This window comes from Mus caroli, chromosome 12, assembly GCF_900094665.2.
Source record: "Mus caroli chromosome 12, CAROLI_EIJ_v1.1, whole genome shotgun sequence".
NCBI classification, from domain to species: Eukaryota; Metazoa; Chordata; class Mammalia; order Rodentia; family Muridae; genus Mus; species Mus caroli.
The window spans coordinates 67,135,005-67,157,648 of record NC_034581.1 but is presented as its reverse complement, the minus strand read 5'-3'; the positions used below and the strand labels follow the sequence as shown (position 1 = coordinate 67,157,648).

General features: G+C 40.4%; 1 protein-coding gene across 1 annotated transcript in view; it reads right to left on the bottom strand.

The window, feature by feature from the left end:
- Pcnx4 (pecanex 4) overlaps positions 1 to 15,948 on the bottom strand; it is a 42,875-nt gene extending 26,927 nt beyond the window's left edge. The window contains exons 1-2 of the mRNA XM_021178985.2: positions 15,728 to 15,948; positions 6,832 to 7,574 (exon numbers count right to left, since the gene is read on the bottom strand). Coding sequence (XP_021034644.1) covers positions 6,832 to 7,529 — 698 coding nt within the window. The 5' untranslated portion in view covers positions 7,530 to 7,574; positions 15,728 to 15,948. The remainder of the gene's footprint in view (positions 1 to 6,831; positions 7,575 to 15,727) is intronic.
- Positions 15,949 to 22,644: the final 6,696 nt, after the last annotated feature.

Below are 22,644 nucleotides of genomic sequence, written 5' to 3'. Positions count from 1 at the left end.
ATTAAAAATTACCTTGCTAGAAAGTTCTACTTCTTTCCCAAGGTTTTACGCAGCCTATATCATACATTTTTTTTTAAAATAATCTTGATTTAACTTCCAGTCCACACTAACAGTCATGGATCAGAGCACCTCAACACATCCCACAGCTGTGCCTGCCTCCCAGGAGGCCAGCTCTAGCCTGACACACATACAAGTGAGACACATCCCCCTACCCCAGATTCCCCCTTCACCTGCTGGGACCCTAGCAAACCTAGAAGACTTGGGAAGTTCCATCTTCTTTCTGGTCCACACCTACATCAGCAGCAGTGGCCGATCAGCACACTGTACCCCAGCCCACAGATCCAACTGCCTCCCAGGAGGCCTGCTCAAACCAAAGACACATGGCTCCAACTGCCTCCTGGGAGGTCTGCTCCAACCCAGATACCCAGGCCAACCAATACCAGAGAAAACCAGATGGCGAAAGGCAAGAGCAAGATTTAATCAACAGAAGCCAACACAATATGGCACAATCAGAACCCAGCTCTCCTACTACCTCATGCCCCTGGTATCCTAAAAAACCTGAAGAGCAAGACTATGATCTTGAATCCCAGCTCATGAAGACAATAGAGGCTTTTAAAGAGGATATAAATAATTTCCTTAAAGAAATAGAGGAAAACACAGGCAAACAGGCAGGAGCCTTTAAAGAGGAAACAAATGAATCCCTTAAAGAAATGTAGGAAAATACAAACAGGAGAAAGAAATTAACAAGTCAGTCCAAGACCTAAAAATGGAAATAGAAGTAATAAAGAAAAGACAAATGGAGGCAACCCTGGAGATGGAAAGCCTAGGAAAGAGTACAGGAACTACAGACACAAGGATCAACAACAGAATACAAGAGATAGAAGAGAGAATCTCAGGTGCAGAAGATACCATAGAAAACATTGACACAACAGTCAAAGAAAACGCAAAATGCAAAAAGCTCCTAACCTAAAACATCCAGAAAATCCAGGACACAATGAGAAGACCAAACCTAAGGATAATAGGTATAGAAGAGAGTGAAGATTCCCAACTTAAAGGGCCAGAAAACATCTTCAACAATATTGTAGATGAAAACTTCCCTCACCTAAAGAAAGAGATGGCCATAAACATACAAGAAGCCTACAGATCATCAAATAAATTGGACTAGAAAAGAAAATCCTCCTGCCACATAATAATAAAAACACTAAATATAAAGAACAAAAAAAGAATATAAAAAGCTCAAAGGGGAAAAGGGCAAGTAACACATAAAGACAGATCTATCAGAATTACATCAGACTTCTAAACAGAGACTTCAAATGCCAGAAAACCCTGGACAGATGTCTTGCAGACCCTAAGAGACCACAGTTGCTAGACCAGACTACTATACCCAGCAAAATTCTCAATTACAATAGAAACCAAGACATTCCATGATAAAACCAAATTTAAACAATATCTTTCTACTAATCCAGACCTACAGAGGATACTAGAAGGAAAACAACACAAGGAGGGTAACTACACTAAAAAACACTACAAGTAATTAATCACAGCAAAACCAAAAGAATCACATATACACAGTAACACCTTTAACAACAAAATAACAGGAATTAACAGTCATTGGTCATTAACATCTCTCAACATCAATAGACTCAATTCACCAATAAAAAGACACAGGCTAACAGACTGGATAGGTAAACAAGATCCACCATTTTGCTGCATACAGGAAACACATTTCAGCAACAAAGATAGATACTACATCAGAGTAAAGGTCTGAAAAAAGATTTTCCAAGCAAACGAACCCAAGAAACAAGCTGGATTAGCCATTCTAATATCCAATAAAATAGACTTTTAATCAAAAGTTATTAAAAGAGATGGGGAAGATAATTCATACTCATCAAAGGAAAAATCCACCAAGATGATGTCTTTTTTTTTGTTTTGTTTTGTTTTGTTTTGTTTTAGGAGACAGGGTTTCTCTGTGTAGCCCTGGCTGTCCTGGAACTCACTCTGTAGACCAGGGTGGCCTCAAACTCAAGAGATCCGCCTGCCTCTGCCTCCCAAGTGCTGGGATTAAAGGTGTGAGCCACCACGCCCAGTTTCAAGATGATGTCTTAATTCTGAACATCAATGCCCCAAATGCAAGGGAACCCACATTCATAAAATGTACTAAAGCTCAAATCACACATTGAACCACACACAATAAGAGTGGGGGACTTCAACGCCCCACTCCCACAAGTGGACAGGTCATCGAAACAGAAACTAAACAGAAAAACAATGAAAATAACAGATGTTTTTGAACCAAATGGACTTAACAAATATCTACAGAACCTTTCATCCCCAAACAAAAGAATATACCTTCTTCTCAGTACCTCACAGAATCTTCTCTAAAACTGGCCATATAACTGGGTACAAAGCAAGCTTCAACAGATCAAGAAGATTGAAATAACCCCTTGAATTCTATCTAATCACCATGGATTAAGGCTGGGCTCCAACAACAACAGAAACTGGAGAAAGCCTACATACTCATGGAAACTAAACAACTCTCTAGTCAATGATCACTTGATCAAGGAAGAAATAAAGAAATTAAAGACTTCCTAGAATTCAATGAAAATGAATGTACAACATACTGCGATTTATAGGACACAATGAAAGCAGTGCCAAGAGGAAAGTTCATAGCCTTCATAAAGAAACTTGAGATATCTCATACTAGCAACTTAACAGCACACCTGAAAGCTCTAGAACAAAAACAAGCAAACACACCCAAGAGGAATAGTCAAATGCAGGAAATAGTCAAATGCAGGGCTGAAATCAATCAATTAGAAACAAAGAGAACAATACAAAGAATCAACAAAACCAAGAACTAGTTCTTTGAGAAAAATCAACAAGATAGACAAGCCCTTACCTAAACTAACTAAAAGACACAGAGACATATCCAAATTAACAAAATCAGAAATGAAAAGGGAGATATAACAACAGAAACTGAAGAAATTTAAAAAATCATTCAGTCTTACTTCAAAGCCTGTACTCCACAAAACTGGAAAATCTAAATGAAATGGATGAATTTCTAGACAGATACCACTTGCCACAGTAAAATCATGATCAGGTAAACTAAACAGTCTCATAACTCCTAAGGAAATAGAAGTAGACATTAAAAGTCTCTGTCCTCCCCCTCCCCAACAAAGCCCAGGGCCACATGGTTTTAGTGCAAAATTCTACCACTTTCAAAGAAAAGCTAATACCAATACTCCTCAAATTATTCCACAAAATAGAAACAGGAGGAACACTACCCAAATCGTACTATGAAGACACAGTTACCCTGATACCTAAACCACTCAAAGACTCAACAAAGAAAGAGAACCAATTTTGGCTATGAACATCTATACAAAAATACTAAATAAAATTCTTATAAACCAAACCCAAGAACACATAAAAACATCATTCATCAGGATCAAGGAGACTTCATCTCAGGGATGCAGGGATGGCTTAGTATACGAAAATCCATCAACATAATTCACTATATAAACAAACTGAAAGAAAAAAAACCCACTCGATTATCTCATCAGACATTGATTGAAAAGCCTTTGACAAAATTCAACACCCCTTCATGTTAAAAGTCTTGGAGAGATCAGGGATTCAAGGCATATACCTAAACATAATAAAAGCAATATACAACAAGCTAATAGCCAACATAAAACTAAATGGAGAGAAACTTGAAGCAATCCCATTAAAATCAGAGACACACAGGGCTGCCCACTGTCTGCCTATCTATTCAGTACTTGAAGTTCTAGCTAGAACAAAGGAAGAAGTCCAGGTATCACTACCTGAGGATGATGATAGTATACACAGCAATCCCAAAAATTCTACCAGAGAACTATAGCTGATTAATGACTTCAGCAAAGTGGCTGGATATAAAATTAACTCAAAGAAATCAGTAGCCCTTCTCTATACAAATGATAAAAAGGCAGAGAAAGACATTAGGGGAACAACACCCTTTACAATAATCACAAATAATATAAAATATCTTAGTATAACTCTTTCCAAGCGAATGAAAGGTCTGTATGACAATAACTTCAAGTACCTGAAGAAATCAACTGAAGATATCAGAAGATGGAAAGATCTCCCATGTTCATTGATCAGTAGAATTAACATATCAAAAGCAATCTACAGATTCAATGCAATCCCCATCAAAATTCCAACACATTTTTTTTTACAGACATTGAAAGAGCAAATCTCAACTTCATATGGAAAAAATAAAAACAAAAACAAAAAACCCAGGATAGCAAAAACAATCCTGAACACTAAAAGAACTTCTGGAGGTATCACCATCCCTGACCTCAAGCTGTACTATAGAGCAATAGTGATACATACTGCATAATATTTGTAAAGAAACAGTTTGATTAATGGAATAGAATCAAAGACCCAGAAATAGACACTTGATTTTAGACAAGTCAAAACCATACAATGGAAAAAAAGAAGCATCCTCAACAAATGGTGTTGGTCTAAGTAGATGTCTGCATGTAGAAGAATGCAAATAGATTCATGTATATTGCCCGATCCAAAATCAAGTCCAAGTGGATCAAGGACCTCTACATAAAACCAGATACACTGAATCTAACGGAAGAGAAAGTGGGAAATAGCTTTGAGTACACTGATACAGGGGACAATTTCCTAAATAGAACAATGGCTCAGGCCCTAAGATCAACAACTAATAAATGGGACCTCATGAAGCTGAAAAGCTTCTGTAAGGCACAGGACACTGCCAACAGGACAAAACAGCAGACTACAGATTGGGAAAAGATCTTCACTAACCCTACACCCGACAGAGGGCTAATATCCAACATATAGCTAGTAAGAGAATTCTCAACAGAAGACTCTCTAATGGCTGAGAAGCACTTAAAGAAATGTTCAGCATCCCTTACTCATCAGGGAAATGCAAATCAAAATGACCCTGAGATTCTCCCTTACACCAATCAGAATGGCTAAGATCAAAAACTCAAGGACAGCTCATGCTGTCAAGGATGTAGAGAAAGTGGAACACTCTTACATTGCTGATAGGATTGCAAACTAGTACAACCACTATGGAAATCAATCTGGAAGTTTCTCAGAAAACTGGAAATGGTTCTACCTTAAGTCTCAGCTGTATCACTCCTGTGTATAGACCCAAAGGATGCTCCACCATGCCAGAAGGACATGTGCTCTACTATGTTCATAGCAGTCTTATTTATAATAGCTAGAAACTGGAAATAACCCAGATGTCCCTCAACTGAAGAATGGATGCAGAGCATGTGCTTCATTTACACAATGTAATACTACTCAGCTATTAAAAACAAGGGCATCATGAGTTTTGCAGGCAAGTGGATGGAACTAGAAAATATCATCCTGAGTGAGATAACCCAGTCCCAAAAGGACATGCATGGTAGGTATTCACTGGTAAGTGGATATTAACCATAAAGTATAGGGCACTCATGATATACCCCACAGTCCCAAAGAACTTAAACAAGAAGGCCCAAATAAGGATGTTTGAATCACACTTAGAAGGGGAAACAAAATAATTATAGGAGCAGGAGGGCAGGAACTGGGTGGGAGAGAGGAGGGGGATGGTAGAGGGAGGCAGGATCAGGTGTGGGGAGAGACAGGAGAGAGGCCCAGGGGGCCAGGAGAATGAATGGAAATCTGTAGCTGCAAGCAGGATATGTAGGGTTGGGTGTGTGTGTGGGGGGGTGGGGGGTTGGGGTGGAGGGAAGAAACTCTAGGAAGTTCCAAAGACCTGGAATAGAATAGGCTCCCAGAAGTGAATGCTGGTGACCTTAGTCGAGTTGTTGAACAGTAGGGTCATGGAACCTGAAGAGGCCACCTCCTGTAGAAGGGCAGGACCCCCAGGACCAGCCCACACACACAAAACTTTTGACCTAAAATTTGTCCTGTCTATAAGATATGCAGTGATGGAGCAGAGACTGAAGGAAAGGCAAACCAAAAACCAGTCCAACTCGAAACCCATCCCATGGGCAAGCACCAATCCCTGACATTATTAATGATACTCTTGTTATGCTTGCTGACAAGAGCCCAACATAACTGTCCTCGGAAAGGCTCTACCCAGCAGCTGACTGAAACAGATACAGATACTACAGTCAAACATTGGATGGAGGTCGGGAACATATATAGAAGGCTTGGGGGGGGCGGGGAGAGGGAAGAATTGAAGGCCCTGAATTGGAAGAAAACCCCACAGGAAACCAACAGAGTCAAGTAACCTTGGGAGCCTCAGAGACTGAGCTACCAATCAGAGAACATACAGGGGCTGACAGGAGGCCTCTGCAGATGTGTAGCAGGCAGGAGGCCTCTGCAGATGTGTAGCAGACATGGGACCCAGTTTCCACGTCTGTTTTGTCTGGCCTCTGTGGAAGAGGATGTGCCTAATCTGACAGAGACTGGATGTGCCAGGGTTGGGGGATAGCTGAGTGGGGGTACCCTCTCAGAGGAGAAGAAGGGGGGAGATGGAGTCTGTGAGGGAGGGTCAGAGAGGGGGAGCAGCATTTGGGATGCAAATTAATTAATTAATTAATAATATTGATTTAAAATGTAGTACAGGACTCAAAAATTATGTACCTTAAAGTATTTCTGTTATGTGTTGATTCTTCAATAAGACTTGCTACTTCATTATAACATGAATATATTATAGAGATCACTACTAAAAGATTAACCATCAAAATAACCTAACTATCCCAAGAGTTGGGTCATAATTTTTAATTCACAGATTCATCATTTGTTAACACTAAGAAAGGCTCTCTTGCCAGGTATCCTTAAAAAACAAAACAAGTCATTAAATATTCTGTAAGTTTTTACCTGTGTGCAAGGTCCACAGAAACAAAGAAAAAAATATAAAGTGGTCTCATGAGAGGAGTGATTTCGTAAGTATCCTGGGTCTGGAATGTTGCGGTCTCTGTGGCGGTGTTTACAATGAGTGAGTATTCTCCTATGCAAAGTGTTATCCACCCAAACACAAAGAGCACAGCAGTCGCCCCAGGGCTGCCATACAGCAAGGTTACTCGGTTTGGGAGCAAATACCATGTTCCAAGACCACACACTAGCCCAGCAAGAACAGAATGAAAAACTGTATTGGCTACATATTTTTTGCCAGGAATCAGAAATTTGACGGTCTCAGCACCAGCACAACTTGTAAATTCGTGCTGGTCTTCCTCTGCTAAGATATCCCTGGTTCTCATCCTCCTGACCACCACCGACTTGCTCCTGGCATACACGCTTATGAGCTGGATGACAGCCGCGGTGAACACCATTAGTCCTCCCGAAAGCGCTGCTGCAACGTAGTCTCTCAGGATATCCAGTTGGTATAGAAGTGTTCCTGTTCCACCTAAGGCCCATGGCATCAGGAAAAGGACAATCTGATTAACATATATGTAAGGAGGGGCACAGTAGCCTAGTTTGAGTCGAGGGCCTCCAAGAACAGTCTGTGGAAAGCGCTTCAGCAGGAAGTCCTGTTTGTAATCGTTTAGCAGAGGGACATCTGGACTCATACTTCCCATTCAGGATAAGTCTGAGAGTCACATCTTTTTCATAACCAGAAATATCTATAAAAAAAAAGAAAAAATAAATTACAGTTAGGAAATATAACATTGAAGACCTGGAGGAAACACAGCCCAGATTTCTCCTTCCTTACTTAGCTCCTTTACAGGCAAGATCTCTAACCTTGGTTCCTTCTCAACACTTATAATTGGTACTAAGTTTGCTCTCTTTCCAAAATAATCTTGCTAACTTAATTTTTAAAAAGGAAATCTTAATCTTTATTATGTACTTGGCAGATACTCCTTGACATTAGATTTTTAACTCATAGTTGAGATTCTGAGGCCAAAGGAGTACAGAAGGCCAGTACTCTCTACTTAGATAGAACTGTGGGCAGTTCTACTATTTCCCACTGAGTTCTGCTGTTGGTCTTTCCTTCTAGTACAGGGTCATTAGTTACAGTCTTGAACTTACTCTAAATGTCTGGACAGTAAGTATTTTTAGCTTGGTGAGTTCTGTTATAACAATACTATCTAACACCATAAAAGCAGCCATAGACAATAGAATACATAAATTATTGAGTGGTTGTATTTTGTAAAATGCACAGTATTTACCTGAATGGGCTGTGTAAACACTGCCAATCATAACTGTCTAAATAAGGATATTTCTCTATAATTCTTGGGAGACAAAGTAGAAAATACAACTAAATGTTATGAATATCACTTAAAAATTACAATAAAATTAGAATTTTCAAATAATTTAAAGAGTCAAATCGTATATAAAATTAGTAGCATTTCAATAAAAACCCATATGGAAACTGAGAGCTCAAAAACAGTAAGGAGCCAGTCTTTAATCCCAGCCATCAGGAGGTAGGGACAGAGGCAGAGGCAGGTGGATCCTTGAGTTCAAGACCAATTTGATCAGCCAGGACTAGTAGTGAGAAATTGTTTCAACACTGTCATCCACCCATAACATGTTCTAGAAGGAAAAATAAGCTGGAAATGAAAAGAATTCAGAATAGATGTGTATTTTAATAGCTATGCTATCAGAGGCAAGCTACTTGGCAATTCATTTTTTAGTCTCTCTATTGTCAGTGTCTTCAATATGCTGGAAATAACCTGTGCAACTTTGTATGATTTATTGTAGGTTCTTTCTTCTCAAAGGTCAAATACCAAGTGCAGTAGATTCTATTTACTTTTCCTCCACAGCTTATTCTGAAAATAAAAACCAAACAACAAAACCAGTTGCCTGATACAAGATCAACTAGAAAAATATTATTTCAGTGGCTCATCATTAGGTTAGAAAATAGAATACCTTAAAATAGCCCTTTAAACTAGTCCTTTAGCTAACTGTTCTATCTAACCAGTGTCCGGCAGCACCTGTTGCTATACTGTTAGGATGTTCTTTAAACTGTAAATATCTGTGCGCTTACACCTTTAGTCCACTGTCCTTAGTCTGGGTAGAGCCAAGTGCAGCTTTTACTTAAGTAACAGCCGTGTAACCTCACAAGGTAACAGAGCAGCAGTGTCCTAGGGAACTGTGGTGGTTTGAATGAAAATGGCTCCTATAGGCCCATAGACAGTGGCACTATTAGGAAGGATGGGCTTATTGGAGTAGTTGTGGCCTTGTTGGAAGAAGTGTGTCACTGGGGGTGGGCTTTCAGGTTTCAGATGCTTAAGGCAGGCCATTGTCTCTCTTCCTTCTGCTGCTGATCCAGATGTAGAACTTTCAGCTCCTCTCCAGCATCATGTCTGCCTGCATGCTGCCATGCTTCCTGCCATGATAATGAACTAAAGCTCTAAATTGCAAGCCAGCCTCAATGAAATGTTTTCCTTTATAGAGCTGCCATGGTTATGGCGTCTCTGCACAGCAACAGTATACTGACTAAGACAGAAATCTTAATACAGGTTTTTATTTGTTATTTTTCCCTTTCCCTCTATAAGAGCTTATCTGCCTCAGTAGTTTACCCTTAGTGTTCTGAAATGGCCTCCTAGTGTTGCAGGGTCAGAAGGTTAGGCTCCTGCCGAGTGGGCTAGATATCCCAAAATGAGTTATCTATCACGGATTCCATTAGTCAAGAAAATGAGCTTCATTAGTGGTCAGGATTTTAAAGTCTTTAGTACCTAAGCTTTCTCCATGAACTTAAGAAAACTCTCCTCCTGATCATGAGAGAAGTAAGGAAACGAGACAGGAAGGGAGCCAGAGAAGTGATACCATAGAAAGCTGCTATGCTATTAACCACATTCATTTTCCTTTCAGTAGCTCCGTAACACTCTGTTGTCATAGAGAATCATGGAAAGATGCTCTTGAAATACCAAAGAGTAAAATTAAATGTCATATTCTTATGACATTTGATCTTCTTCAGATTACTAAATGCCTTCCACAACTCTTAACCCATGTCCTGCAAACAAATCTTGGGTTTTTCTCCTAGAAGCCTCTTCTCATGTCCTCTGTCTACAATAATTTCTTTTCCTTTATCTAGTCAGTAATTTTAGTTAACTTTCATGACCCAGTCTAATCACTTCCAAAAATTGTGGCAAGCACTTTGGTTGAATTGTCTGTCTCCCTTCTCTCTGTACCTCAAACAGAGCTCAGTCTGTAGCACTCATAGTATGCTCCAGCTTGAGGTAATCTCAGAGTAAGCTCTTGTGTGCTTTAGCTTTTCGTGGCGAGGGGCCAAATCCTGAGATTCAACTGAACCCTCAAACTTAGCAGAATATGTTGACTTATGTTAATGGCATAGCTTAAGTAATATGGGTTGAGATGGTAAACAGGATACCTTCCTGTTTTAAGGAAGAGTGGAGAGGTTATAGCATTTTTGAGTCTTCTTGCACTGTATTTCGTTCTATTTAAAATATTAAACCCATAAATTGCTTGTTTCCCATTTTGGAGCATGAAGGTATCTCATTTATCTTTATTATGGAATAATTAATAATTGTTACTAATAATATTTTTAGCTCAGGGATGACTGTCTAAGAAGGTCATCCCAAAATAACAAAGAATGGATATAATAGGGATTACACAGCTAGTTTTCTCTTTTGTGCAAGGAAATGGCAGCAATAGGGTGCTAGAAAGAAGTCCGATTTTATTTCCTTCCTTGTACTATGTTATAGTCCAGTCTCTCATCAGGAAAGGGGAGACTTCATACTGAGAAAGCAGAAACAGACCAGGGTGCACAAAAGCCTAAATTAAGTCAGAATAATCAGAACTAATAAGAGTACCAAGAACTACAAGGAGAGAGATTATGAATGTGAGCTCACTCAGAAAGCCTTAAGAAAAGGGGAAATTATTGAGATGGCGCTGTTAGTTATCTCAGTGGGGTATTTAAATAAAAGTTTAAGGACACAAAGGACTGCACTGCTTACTCATACAAAGTTTCCTGAAAAGGAGCCCACAGTCAAGGAAGTCAAAGAGAAACAGCAGAACAGACTGTCATCTTAGAGTCGCAATGGTTAGCAGCAGGCCAGTAACTTTAAGAAATCTCTGAGAAGAACATGATGACCATAAACCTCTTTAAAATGTATCATTCGAGTTATCTAAACGTATCTGACCACAAAGCCCACTTTTCTCATGTTATCTAGTAACAGAAAATGCACTTAGTATTTTATAGATATTACTTTGAGAAATAGTGGCCTATTTTGATCAGAACCTAAAGAATTAAGACAAGAAGAGGACTAAGCATAACACCCATGCAAACCTATGCAAAGAAAAACTTATGATAGCTAGATGTCTGCTGTAAAAACCTATTCAATCATAAATATTCAAAAAATATTGTAAAGATATTTTAAAAATTGATGTCTGTTTCCTAACAATTCATTAGTGATCAATAGGGTAAAAAAGTATATAATAAGCTGGTACCAGTTAACTTCTGATTGTCATTCTAGACCATAAAAATGTAAAAAATACATAAGAATTTAGAGTATCTTTTGAGGTTCTACAATTACATTTATGTGGAGTACTGTAAGTGCTAACCTGGATTATTTGTAGAATATGATTAGAAGAACTAAACTCATTCCCTGAGTAACACTTCGGCATATGCTTCTGAAGGACGGTCAGTACCTGGAAGGACAGACCATATCTGTAATGGCTTCCTCCAGCATGTTCAAATGCACACTCAATCCTGAGGAAACAAGAGCTGTGCTGATGGCGGCAGCACAGCACTGACTTGGGCCATACACTCTCTACATACGCACTGAGAGGGGGCCAGCCAAACAGACTCCGAGACGCTGCTGCATTTGGACTCTGAGTCGTGCAATTCCCACGGGGTAAGAAGCAGTTCAAACTTGCAATCTGCTGTGGCGGACTCCTTAGTTACCCACACAACTCATCAATCATATGCTGCGGACTAAACTCCCTTGAAAAAAGAAAGATACAACAAAAAGTAGTAGCTTGAAAGCACGCACAGCACATGAGTGTGCACACATTCCTCTAAGGCCAGAAGAAACAAATTCCTAGGCAGCTTTTTAATTTAGGCTTATTCTTTAACGCATCATATCACTATTCTGTGAATACAAGATACTCGGCTATGCTCCTATATTTCATATAATTTGAAAAGAAAATAAAACCAATGTGTTCCTTTTCCTAGTGTCACTGCATTAACAGATTTTCAAAACAAACACGTATGACTAGTACCGAATTAAGACAGCCATACCACTGTACTGAAAAGACCTGAAATAACTCAGCTCTCCATTCCTTAGATAAAAGTCGTGTTACCACTAGAACAGTTCCAACAGTACACAGACATGAAGAGACTGTCTGTTGGGGAGATAGGTTCGAACTGCTGCATGTACTGGCTGGGACTCAGAAATATGAAGATATGTTCATACTCTAGGGATTTGACTGGATGCCATGTCATGAATAAACACTGAATTACTGAAGAGCCTTTTAAAAGACATTTGATGTGTAAGTTGAACACACGCACAGTGCATCCCATGGCTCACAGAGCATGTGTGGCTTCCTCCTCCACCCACCACGGGAAGAGAATCAGTCCAAGTACCCGCAAAGGGTCACCACATCTCTTTGAACCTATAAAATGGCATTTATTAAGTCCTTGGGAAGGTCTTTTGAAGAGGCTATATTTATGTAATTTTCTCCCAGTAAATCTACAGATGCAGTCTGTAAGAATAAACAAACAAGCAAACAAACAAATAAATAACTATAAGCCAAGTGGCATAGGCCTCTAATCTTAGCTGCCCAGGAAGCTAATGTATGAGATCAGCCAGATTCAAAGACAGCCTTGTAACTTATTGAAAACTTGCTTCAAATTTCTGAAAAGTAAAAGAGGTCTGGGACCAGGGCTCAGTGACAGAGTACTTACTAAGCATGCATGAGGCCTTACATTTAAACCTTAGTACTCCAACTCCTCCCCAAGGGAAAAAGAAAAACCTAAGATGACTAGATAGGGGTAGGAGACAGCTGACATTGGCAGTGTCGCTCAGGTAGTACAGTGGGTTTTCTGTTCTCTTTCACTTTTCCCAATGTACAGCACCAGAATATAAATGCACAGCTGTCTTGTCCAGGGTTACATTGCCATGACGAGACTTGGTGAACAAAGCTACTTGGGGAAGAAAGAGCTTATATGACTTTCACTGCACACCACTGTTTACCACTAAAGGAAGTCAGGGCAGGAACCCAAAGGCTGGAGCGGATGAGAGCCCTTGGACCAGTGCTGCTTACTGGCTTGCTCCCCACGGCTTGCTCAGCCTGCTTCCATATGGAACACAGGACCACCAGCCCCGGCATAACCCACCCATCTATCCCATGAAACAAATGCTCCACAGGTTTACAGCCCACAGCCCAGTCTTAGAGAGGCATGTGAAGTCCTCTCCTCACTGGTGACTCTAGACTGTGTCAAGCTGACATAAAATTAAGCCAGCACAACACTGTACTAACTCATGGAACATGAAAACGTTAAGAAATGGCTGAGGATTCAAACTACCCTCCCACACCTCTCCCACCTTAATAATTCAACTGGGTTGACAACCTTTTCTCTCAAAATAAGGCGTCACTGGAGTAGAATCTGATATTCATATAAATAACTACAAATAATTTTATTAAAAAGTGAAAACCAACAATATTGTGACAACTAAGACACAATATTAACTAGTGGCAACCTGAGTTTTTTAATCATACCAACTTACTGTCAAGTAAAAGTAAACTTTGTCTTGATCTCTCTCTCTCTCTCTCTCTCTCTCTCTCTCTCTCTCTCTCTCTCGGTTGTTGTTTTGAGACAAGGTTTCTCTATGTAGCCCTGGCTGTTCTGGAACTCTGACTTTGTAGACCAGTCTAGCCTCAAATTCACAGATCCACCTGACTCTGCTTCCTGAGTGCTGGGATTAAAGGCAGGAGCCACCAGGCAAATTTTGAGGATTCTTGAATAGAGGACTTGAAAGGAATATAAAAAGTATATTATTTACATTATAAAATGTATTTACATTATAAAATGTAAAACTTGATACCCAAGCTGGCCTGAGGACACTGGCACCTAACACTCTTGAACGAGAGCAGTTAAGAGCCCAGGCCATTAGGGAAGTGAAGTTATTTGCAGAATGGCAAAAGGCTGCAATTAGAGATCTGCATCTAGGCTATATTAATTAATTAACTAGTTAATTAATTCTCCCAATTCAATGATGAAAATACAACCTGGTTTTAAAAAGATAAATAAGGATAAGAATTGACAGTTTCTGGGTGATAGACCATGCTGGAAATGAAGCTTGCCATGAGGAAATGCAAGCCAAACCTACCATGAGATAGTGTGAGTTCCCCTGATTGGCTAAAATAAAAATGAAAGCCTAAAACAAGTGTTGATGAGGTTAATATAAAACCTTCAAGCACATCTAGTGGGGATGCACGGTGAGCGGTGCTATGCTTTGGGGAAAAAAACTGTCAGTTTCTCAAAGAGCTAAACAAGGGAATTAGCCTCTGGCATACCTATTCCATTACCAGGTATTATATCCATGAAAACATGCCTACAAAAAATTTTATACAAAATGTCCACGGCATTATTAGTACTGGCAAACTTTTTTTGCCAATGGCTAATGGCTAAATAATACAGGGCATATCTGCCTAATATATACTAACAAACAATAATGAATAATACAAGCTGCAACATGAAATTCGCTAGATACACGCACACAGATCAACATGTTTTAAGGTTGTGTTTATATCGAGTATCTGAAATAACTTTGTTGAGACTAAAGATTAGTGATTGCCTACAACTAATAGCAGGAATATTGGGGAGGAGAGAGCAAAACAGCTAAATATAAAAGATTTCTTTTGGAGGTAATCAAATTGTTCCGAAACCAACTGAAGAGATGATCGTGCAAACCTGTTGATATGCTCAAAGCCAGTAAGTTGTATACTTCCAGAAAATGAATTGTATGTACCTCAAGAAAGCTCTCACAGAGGAAGATGCAAAGGTCCCCTGCCCGAGATTTTCCACAGCAGTTAATAACCAATAAGCATTTCCTAAAGGTAGGAAAGGCATAACCTGTAGCTAGCATGGGATCCAGACAGTTAAATCACTAAAATGGCAATATCTGTACTGGATGCTGTGAGAAATTATGGGTGATTGGGTGTGAATGGAAGCCGATATAAAATAATATGAATGCTCTCTCTCTAAACTCAAGGATTTAATGAAAAAAAAAAATAGAACCATAGTGGAAAAAATGAGTAAGGGGAACATGAGAATAAGAGAACATACAGCGGTCTAATAAATAACGAATGGGATTCATTTTTAAAAATTCTGGTCTTTGACACGCAAAGGATTATATAGAGATAGAGAAACCTGAGAAACGCGCTATACATATCCAGGAGGCCAAGAATGAACAATTTTGGGCAGGAGGGCTTGAGACAGAGATAAATCAAGAAAGAGTGATCTCTACCTAAGGGGCATAGGCCATGAACTTGATTAGAGTAACAAGGCCATCCCTCAGCAGGGCCAAAGGGCCATTCTCCATTTCACAGAGGCCTCTCAGAAATAAAACATAACTCCACGGGCTGCAAAAGTATTCTCGGTCACATTAAAGCCAAACTGGATCACTACCTCGATCAACTCAATTTGCTCAGTACATTAAAAAAGAGCAATAATTGCATTTAAAAGCTGTTTCATGGAGAGCGAAAGATGTTTCTTGAGGTAGTAAAAGCTGAAGGAACCCACTAGTACCCAGGGGTGGAAACTAAGGCAGCAACGAAGTCTCAGGTGTGTCGGGAACGGACATACCTGGAGTCACCGCAGGGGAGAGGCGACGCGAGGGCGTCCTGGGACCACATCTCCCCTGCTGAAGTCGGTTGGGAACTCCTGCCCGAGGATGGATGCGGCCCCACCAGCAGCTGACCAGAGGCCTCCAGGACCGCTCCCGTTTCCATGGCTAAGATCAACTGCGCTCGCGCCTCCCAGGGGGCAGTGCGCACGCGCGCTCGGAGGCGGGGCTGTGCGTCTCGTCCCGCCCCCTGCCGCCTTGGTTCTGCGGGAGGTGGATTCACGTGTGCTGCACAGCAGAGCAGGGTAGGCGGGGTTTCCTCCGTGCAGGGCCGGGCGGGACTCCCGAGACGCCCGGACTCCCGCACCGCTGCTCTGGTTCTTGAACGGCCTAAGCACCACCTCTGAACTCTCACCCGGGCCACGCCCAGACGCAGGAACGTGGTTGCCTTGGTGACGAGAAGTCCATCATTTGGGAACCTCAAGGCTGGAGAGTTGGATGAAGCTTGACTGTCTCTTGGGGAGCCTAGGCTCTCCAAGATTGGCAGACCCGTGACTCAGGAGTGCAATAAGAGTCCAATCCCCCAGGGTTCCGATACCTCCATTAATGACGACAGAACTAAGGCCATTCAAACTGCCTCAGGGGTGGGAATGTTTTTAAATGGTAACATGTGCCTGTTCTACTTATATTCGAAACCAAACATTTTTCTTGGATTAATAAATACTCCCTTTTCCTATTTACAAAATGAAAGTTCATGGCTTTAGCTCTGACTCTGGTAAGTCTTGTTACCATCTTTCAAACCGCATGTGCCTTCTTTTGTGTCACATCTTGGTGATTCTCAAAAACAATCTATACATTTGTCTCAGTGATCTGAGCTCAAATATTTTTGCTCTTAGTATTATAGTACTTTGGGCACATTATAAACTACATCCATGTAAAATAATGAACCTGTCTGTGGCAGCGAGCCAGGGCCCAGGGACATAGGTTGTAGATAGCCACCTTAGCAACTGGATTTATTTTTTCAAGAGATCTCCATTCAAGTGAAGTTGGGATTCTTGAATTTGCCACAGGAAAAAAAATTCCAGGGTGAGCCTGTATGAAGCAGAGTTGGAGTCTACAAGTGATTTTAATATAAAGTATAGGGACTGATAGATATGCTCAATAACAGCATAATGCACATCAAAGTGTGGGGACTTCCACTTTCCATGTTACGTATACAGTGTTGGTGATGTCTGAGGTTATGTAGGAAGCTCTGCTAAGGAAGTTGAGTGATATCAGAAGGTCCCTGAATTTGGATCGGATTACAACTGATAAAGTAAAAACAGTGTTTTGAAAAATATGTTTATAGTCTTGTTTGGAGAGTCCCAGAACTTTTCAGGTTTACAAATACTTAAGAAAGGTGTGAGGTCATAAATATTCAGGCCTTAAGCATGGCTCGCAGGTATTTTTCCATTCTTATTTGAAATGCTTCTACATGAAAGGAATACTGCCTCTTTATAGGTAACCTTCACAGAATATTATAACTATGCTGACTCTCTTAACTTGCTGGACTATCTTTTTTTTTTTTTTGAGACAGGGTTTCTCTGTATAGCCCTGGCTGTCCTGGAATTCACTTTGTAGACCAGGCTGGCCTCGAACTCAGAAATCAGCCTGCCTCTGCCTCCTGAGTGCTGGGATTAAAGGCGTGCGCCACCATGCCCAACTTTACTGGACTATCTATCTTACCTTCAACTGTCAAAATAGAATTACAACTTTTTGAGCTTCTCAACCCATATAAAAGTTTCTAACCTTAAAATATTGTGTGTTGGTTTGGAGAGATGGCTCAGTGGTTAAGAACAATGCCTGCTCTTTCAGAGGTCCTGCAGCAACCACATGGTGGCTCACAACAACTGTAATGGGAGCTGATGCTCTCTTCTGGTGTGTCTGAAGACAGCTACATTGTGCTCATATAATTAAAATAAATAAGTCTTTAAAAGATATTGTGTGCCACTAGGTATATAGTAGCATTATATCTAAAAACATTATGCATATCTTAATTTCAAAACACTTCCTTGGGGGATCAGGGAGGTGGACCAGCAGAATTCTTGACTCTTAGCTAGTAGAACTTCATCCAGACTCTGGAGTGAAAGGTTTTTCTTCCTTGCCATGGCCCCTTATTTTCCCTTTCTAACTATCTCAAACTTAAGTGGGAAATGTGTTTTGACAGTTCTACGGATTCATTGATTTCCTTTTTCTTCCACTTCTGCAGCCCATTTCTTGAGACAAAGCCGTGCTGGAGTTAGGCTAATTAGTAATTCTAGAATGATCTCTAAGTGTCCAGGTGAAGGGGAGAGATGTGTACCACTCACTGAATCGAAGCTAGAATGACTAAGCCTCGTGAGGCAGGCATGCCAAAAGCCAAGACAGGCTGAAAGCCAGGCCTCCAAGACCAAGCAACTCAAGCTGCAAATGAAAAATTCTTAAAGGAAATAAAAGTGATGCTAAGAAAACACACAATAAGAAAGAAAGAATTGATTATAGAAACTGCTGGTGTAGAGGATGTCTCAGTGGTCTGGATGGAAAACTGAACTAGTCACACGCTCTTTGACTCTGTGAAGGCAGAAGAAGAAAACACAGAAGCAAAGTTTGAAGCTAGCCTAGGCTGCGTCATGATACTTAAAGAAAGAAGCTGTTTCCATTCCATTGCATGTCCAGGGAAAGCTGCGAACACCAACAAAGCAGCTACAGTGAGTCACCTGGGAAATCTAGCTAAGACGTTGGAAGTGATTACGCTAAGCAGCTGATTGTAAGTATAGAAATACAGCCTGGAGACTTGACTGAGCTACTGTAATTCTGTGGTAAAACAATGACAATGAGTAGCTGTATCTTAGCAACGGGCAAAGAAGATGATTGTGTAAGAAGATGATGGGATCTACTCCTGGAAAAGATGCTAATGGTCGTGCTGGAATGACAATGAGGGGTTCCAGATGCTTAAGTGTACTTGATAAAATAGTAGCGAGGTTTGAAAGGATCAACTCCAATTTTGGACGAAGTTCTACTCTGGCTAAAATATTATCAAATAGCATCACATGAAATTGTTTGTGGAAGGAAGAATAAGTTGGTGAAGAAAACATTGTCTCAGGAAAATGCCTCAGCCACTCCAAAGCTTTAGAAGCCATCATTAGGAACCAATCAGCAGTCAGTAGCCTTGAGGCCAGACCGCCCACTATTGGTGATAATTCTGAAGATCAGAAGGTTATTAGCGATTTGCTACCAATGAAATGTTCTACATTTTATTTTAACTTAATTATGTTTTGTGCATTTCTGAATATGAATTTGTGAATTTCTGAATATGAATTTGTGCATTTGAATGTAGGCACCTGCTGAGGCCTAAGAAGGGTGTCATGTCCTCTGGGCTTGGAGTTAAAGGTATTTGTCAGCTGTCCATTGTGGATACTAATTGTGAAAAACTAGTTGTGAGGAACTAAAGCCACGTCCTCTAAAAGAACAGCAAGCACTATTGCTGAGCCAATCCTCTGGTCCCCCTACTTTGTAATTAAGGTATGTGTGTTGTTTTTAGATGCAGTGCCACCATACACTTAATAAGCTACAGTATAGTTGGGTAAAACCTTTATATGTACAGAGAAACCAAAATGGCTGTAACTGTTTCGACATTTGATTCACCGAGGTGGTCCAGAACTAAACAAGATGTATGTGCTAGGTATGCTTTATATGTGGAATCATCTCTTTTTTCCCCATGAGTAGGTTTGTGGCTACATTCTTATATTTGGAGAACCAAAATAGCAATCACTGAAACATGTTACTAAGATAACTGTTCTGCTAATAAAGGAAACGTTCATATGTTCCAACTATCTCCGAAATGCAGTGGATAATTTCCTAGTGCAGCATTCATTTCAGGTTGAGGAATCTTAGCTTAGCATCCATTATTCTTGTTAAGAACTTCCCTGTACCCTCAACACCCACCACCCTGATTCTTCATCCGTATTTCCGGTTCTGGACACATTCCAGCTTGACAGCTGGGAGTCCAGGTAGCTGCTGAGAGGCCTAACCTCAGTTCATCTCAGCTGACTCCTTCATGGGAACCCTGAAGCCAAGCTGTTGTTGTAAGGTTCCTTGTGTTTCCTAGTGTGAACAACCTTCTGACACTTTAATATACGTGACAGCCTCAAATAGTTTGAGAACTTCCTTATTTGGATCTTAACCCAAAATTTTATTTTTTTTCTCTAACATATTCTTATTTCTATATAGTAAATAGAGGGTCCAGGAGAGCCTTTTGGTTTTCAGAACATAATGGGGCAATAATTTTGTGTTGATAGCAAAAAATATAAATCGACTTTTAAAGCACTTCTAGATGTAAATTGTAGTTTACTAAAAGTGTATGGAAGAACGCTCTGAGGTAGCAACGATGTGCTAGTGAAAGCCACAGTTGGCAGACAGACTCAGATGTCAGTGATGTCAGTGTCTCCACAGTCTGAGAAGTTATGAGAGAATGTGTTCCTGGTCTGCCCGCAGGCACCCCTCTTTGCTGGGGAAGCTAAACTCCGTCACTCTGGGTCTGAATACCACATTAAGTATCTTTGAGAGGCTGGAGAGATGGCTCAGTGGTTAAGAGCACCGACTGCTCTTCTGGAGGTCCTGAGTTCAAATCCCAGCAACCACATAGTGGCTCACAACCATCTGTAACAAGATCTGACTCCCTCTTCTGGAGTGTCTGAAGACAGCTACAGTGTACTTATATATATTAAATAAATAAATCTTTTTTTTTTTTAAAGAATCTTTGAAAGTGCAGCTACTGCCAAGAAGTCTAAGGAAACCTAGATTGGACATCTCTAACATCATTCGTTGCTCATGTGCTTTGAAAGTTATTTCTTTTGTCCCAGGCCTCCATGTCTTATAAAACAGAACTAACAAGGTAATTTAACCACAGAGGGTCAAGGAGATTGAATTAAATCAAGTAATCTTAAATCATTTTAACATGGTAACAGGTAAAACGTTAAGTGTTTATTAAGGGTGAACTCTGGATGTGTGTGTGTGTGTGTGTGTGTGTGTAATAGTCTTTAACATGCTTTTTATTCTCAGGAGTACTCATTGTGACCCGCCAGAATTAACATGTATTAACCTGTCTTTATTGTTGAAATACCTGCTATGTGGTACAAAACTCTATTAGCTATTATTTGTGGATACAGTAGCCATCCAACAATTATTAAAACCATGGTTCTTATTTACCAGTAACCACACTGATTCTTGGAGCTAAAACAGTCAAATAAAATAAAATGATCAAGGGACTTATGAAAATATAGCTTGGGAGATGAACAAGGACATCTCTAGTTACAGGAATGCAGAAGTAGGACACAAAATATTTTGAGAAAATGGAGGATGGCTGCAGTCCAGTTATAAAAGGCAAGAAGAATTAGCAGGATGGAGATGTGATGAAGGATATACTCCAGGTAATACTTCATTCTTACAATACTTAGGCAATACAGTGAGTGGTAAGTGCTCTTATGCACTTCATTTAATGGGGACCCCCATGAGACATCTGTGGCTAATCTAACTTTAAATGCTGGAGTCTGCGTTTCAGAGAAGTCAAACAAATGAAGTCTAGGATTGAGCCTGCGTCTGCCTGTCTTTACATTTCATCTGTTTTCCACTACCTTGCTGATTCATATGAAATAAGCAGATGAAAAACACGGAATAGCTGCACCAGCCAAGGAAAATATGTGGACAGCTAGAGGCTTAGATTTTCAAAACCTACTTTAATCAGGGTTCCTAAATGCTTCAACCTCCCTATAGCCCACCGACCAAGGTTGTGGAGAAAGATGGTTAACAGGACAAGGGACCTGTTTAGAAGTAGTTCTTTGGGTTGATTCCAAGTTTCCTTGTCAGGATATCAGCAGTCCAGTCCAAAATATCAAACAGGAATCAGGAGTGGCACCCCAGTCCAATGGGCAGACACCATGCACAAATCAGTAGCAGCAGCTAGATCCTAATCCACACAGGTCTGCAGAAAGTGGCAAAAAGCAGGCAGAATGCCACAAGAAATTCTTTGGCGTTTCTCTCTATGAAGTCAGAGTAAGTGAAGATCAGCAAAGACCAGGGAAGCGTTGCAAGGCGAACCAATGCAAGAGAATCATTCACTGTCTGTTGGGTTCTACTTACACTCTTTCCCAACATCATGCATTAGCTCAAGTGTCTGCCTCAGCAAAACATCTTCTCACATGTCTGCTTCAGCAAAACATCCCATGACACAACTGAGTCTCCAAAGAATCCAAAAATTTCCAGTTCAGACAGCTACGATCATGATACAGGTTTTGTGTGATGGGAAAATGTCTCAGTTCATTGCCACGAGGTGTAGGGTTTCAGTTCATAGCTACAGTGCCAGGAATAGTGGGATAAAAGCAAAAAAAAAATATTTAAAAGTACATGAAGGACATTAGAAAAACTGAGCTTCTCAGGCAGGGATGTACGACTGGTTAGAATGGTAAATGACTGGGCTCAGTGGCAATAAGAGGACTGAAGAAGAGAAATAATAGGAGATAAGGTGACAGTCTCTTGGATCGTTGAAATTTACCTGATTTCCTGATATCAGAGATCATGATAGGCTTATTATATATTTTTGAAACAATTTCTTATGTATTACACAGCCTGATTCCCAACTCACTGTGTGGCTAATGATGACTTCAGACTTATTCTCTGCTCTGCCTCCTGTGTGCAGACAGACATACCCCACCTCCTGTGTGCAGACAGACATACCCCACCATGCCCACTTAATGGGTGCTGGGGATTAAGCCCAGGGCGCTGTGCATGCTAGGTAAACACTCTGCCCACTGAGCTACATATCTAATATACATACTTGTAAAAAAGATCATGTGATAGGTGGAATTTTAGATTTTTTCTCATCGTGTTGAGAGGCATGTATGCTGTGTATTGTTCCCCCCAC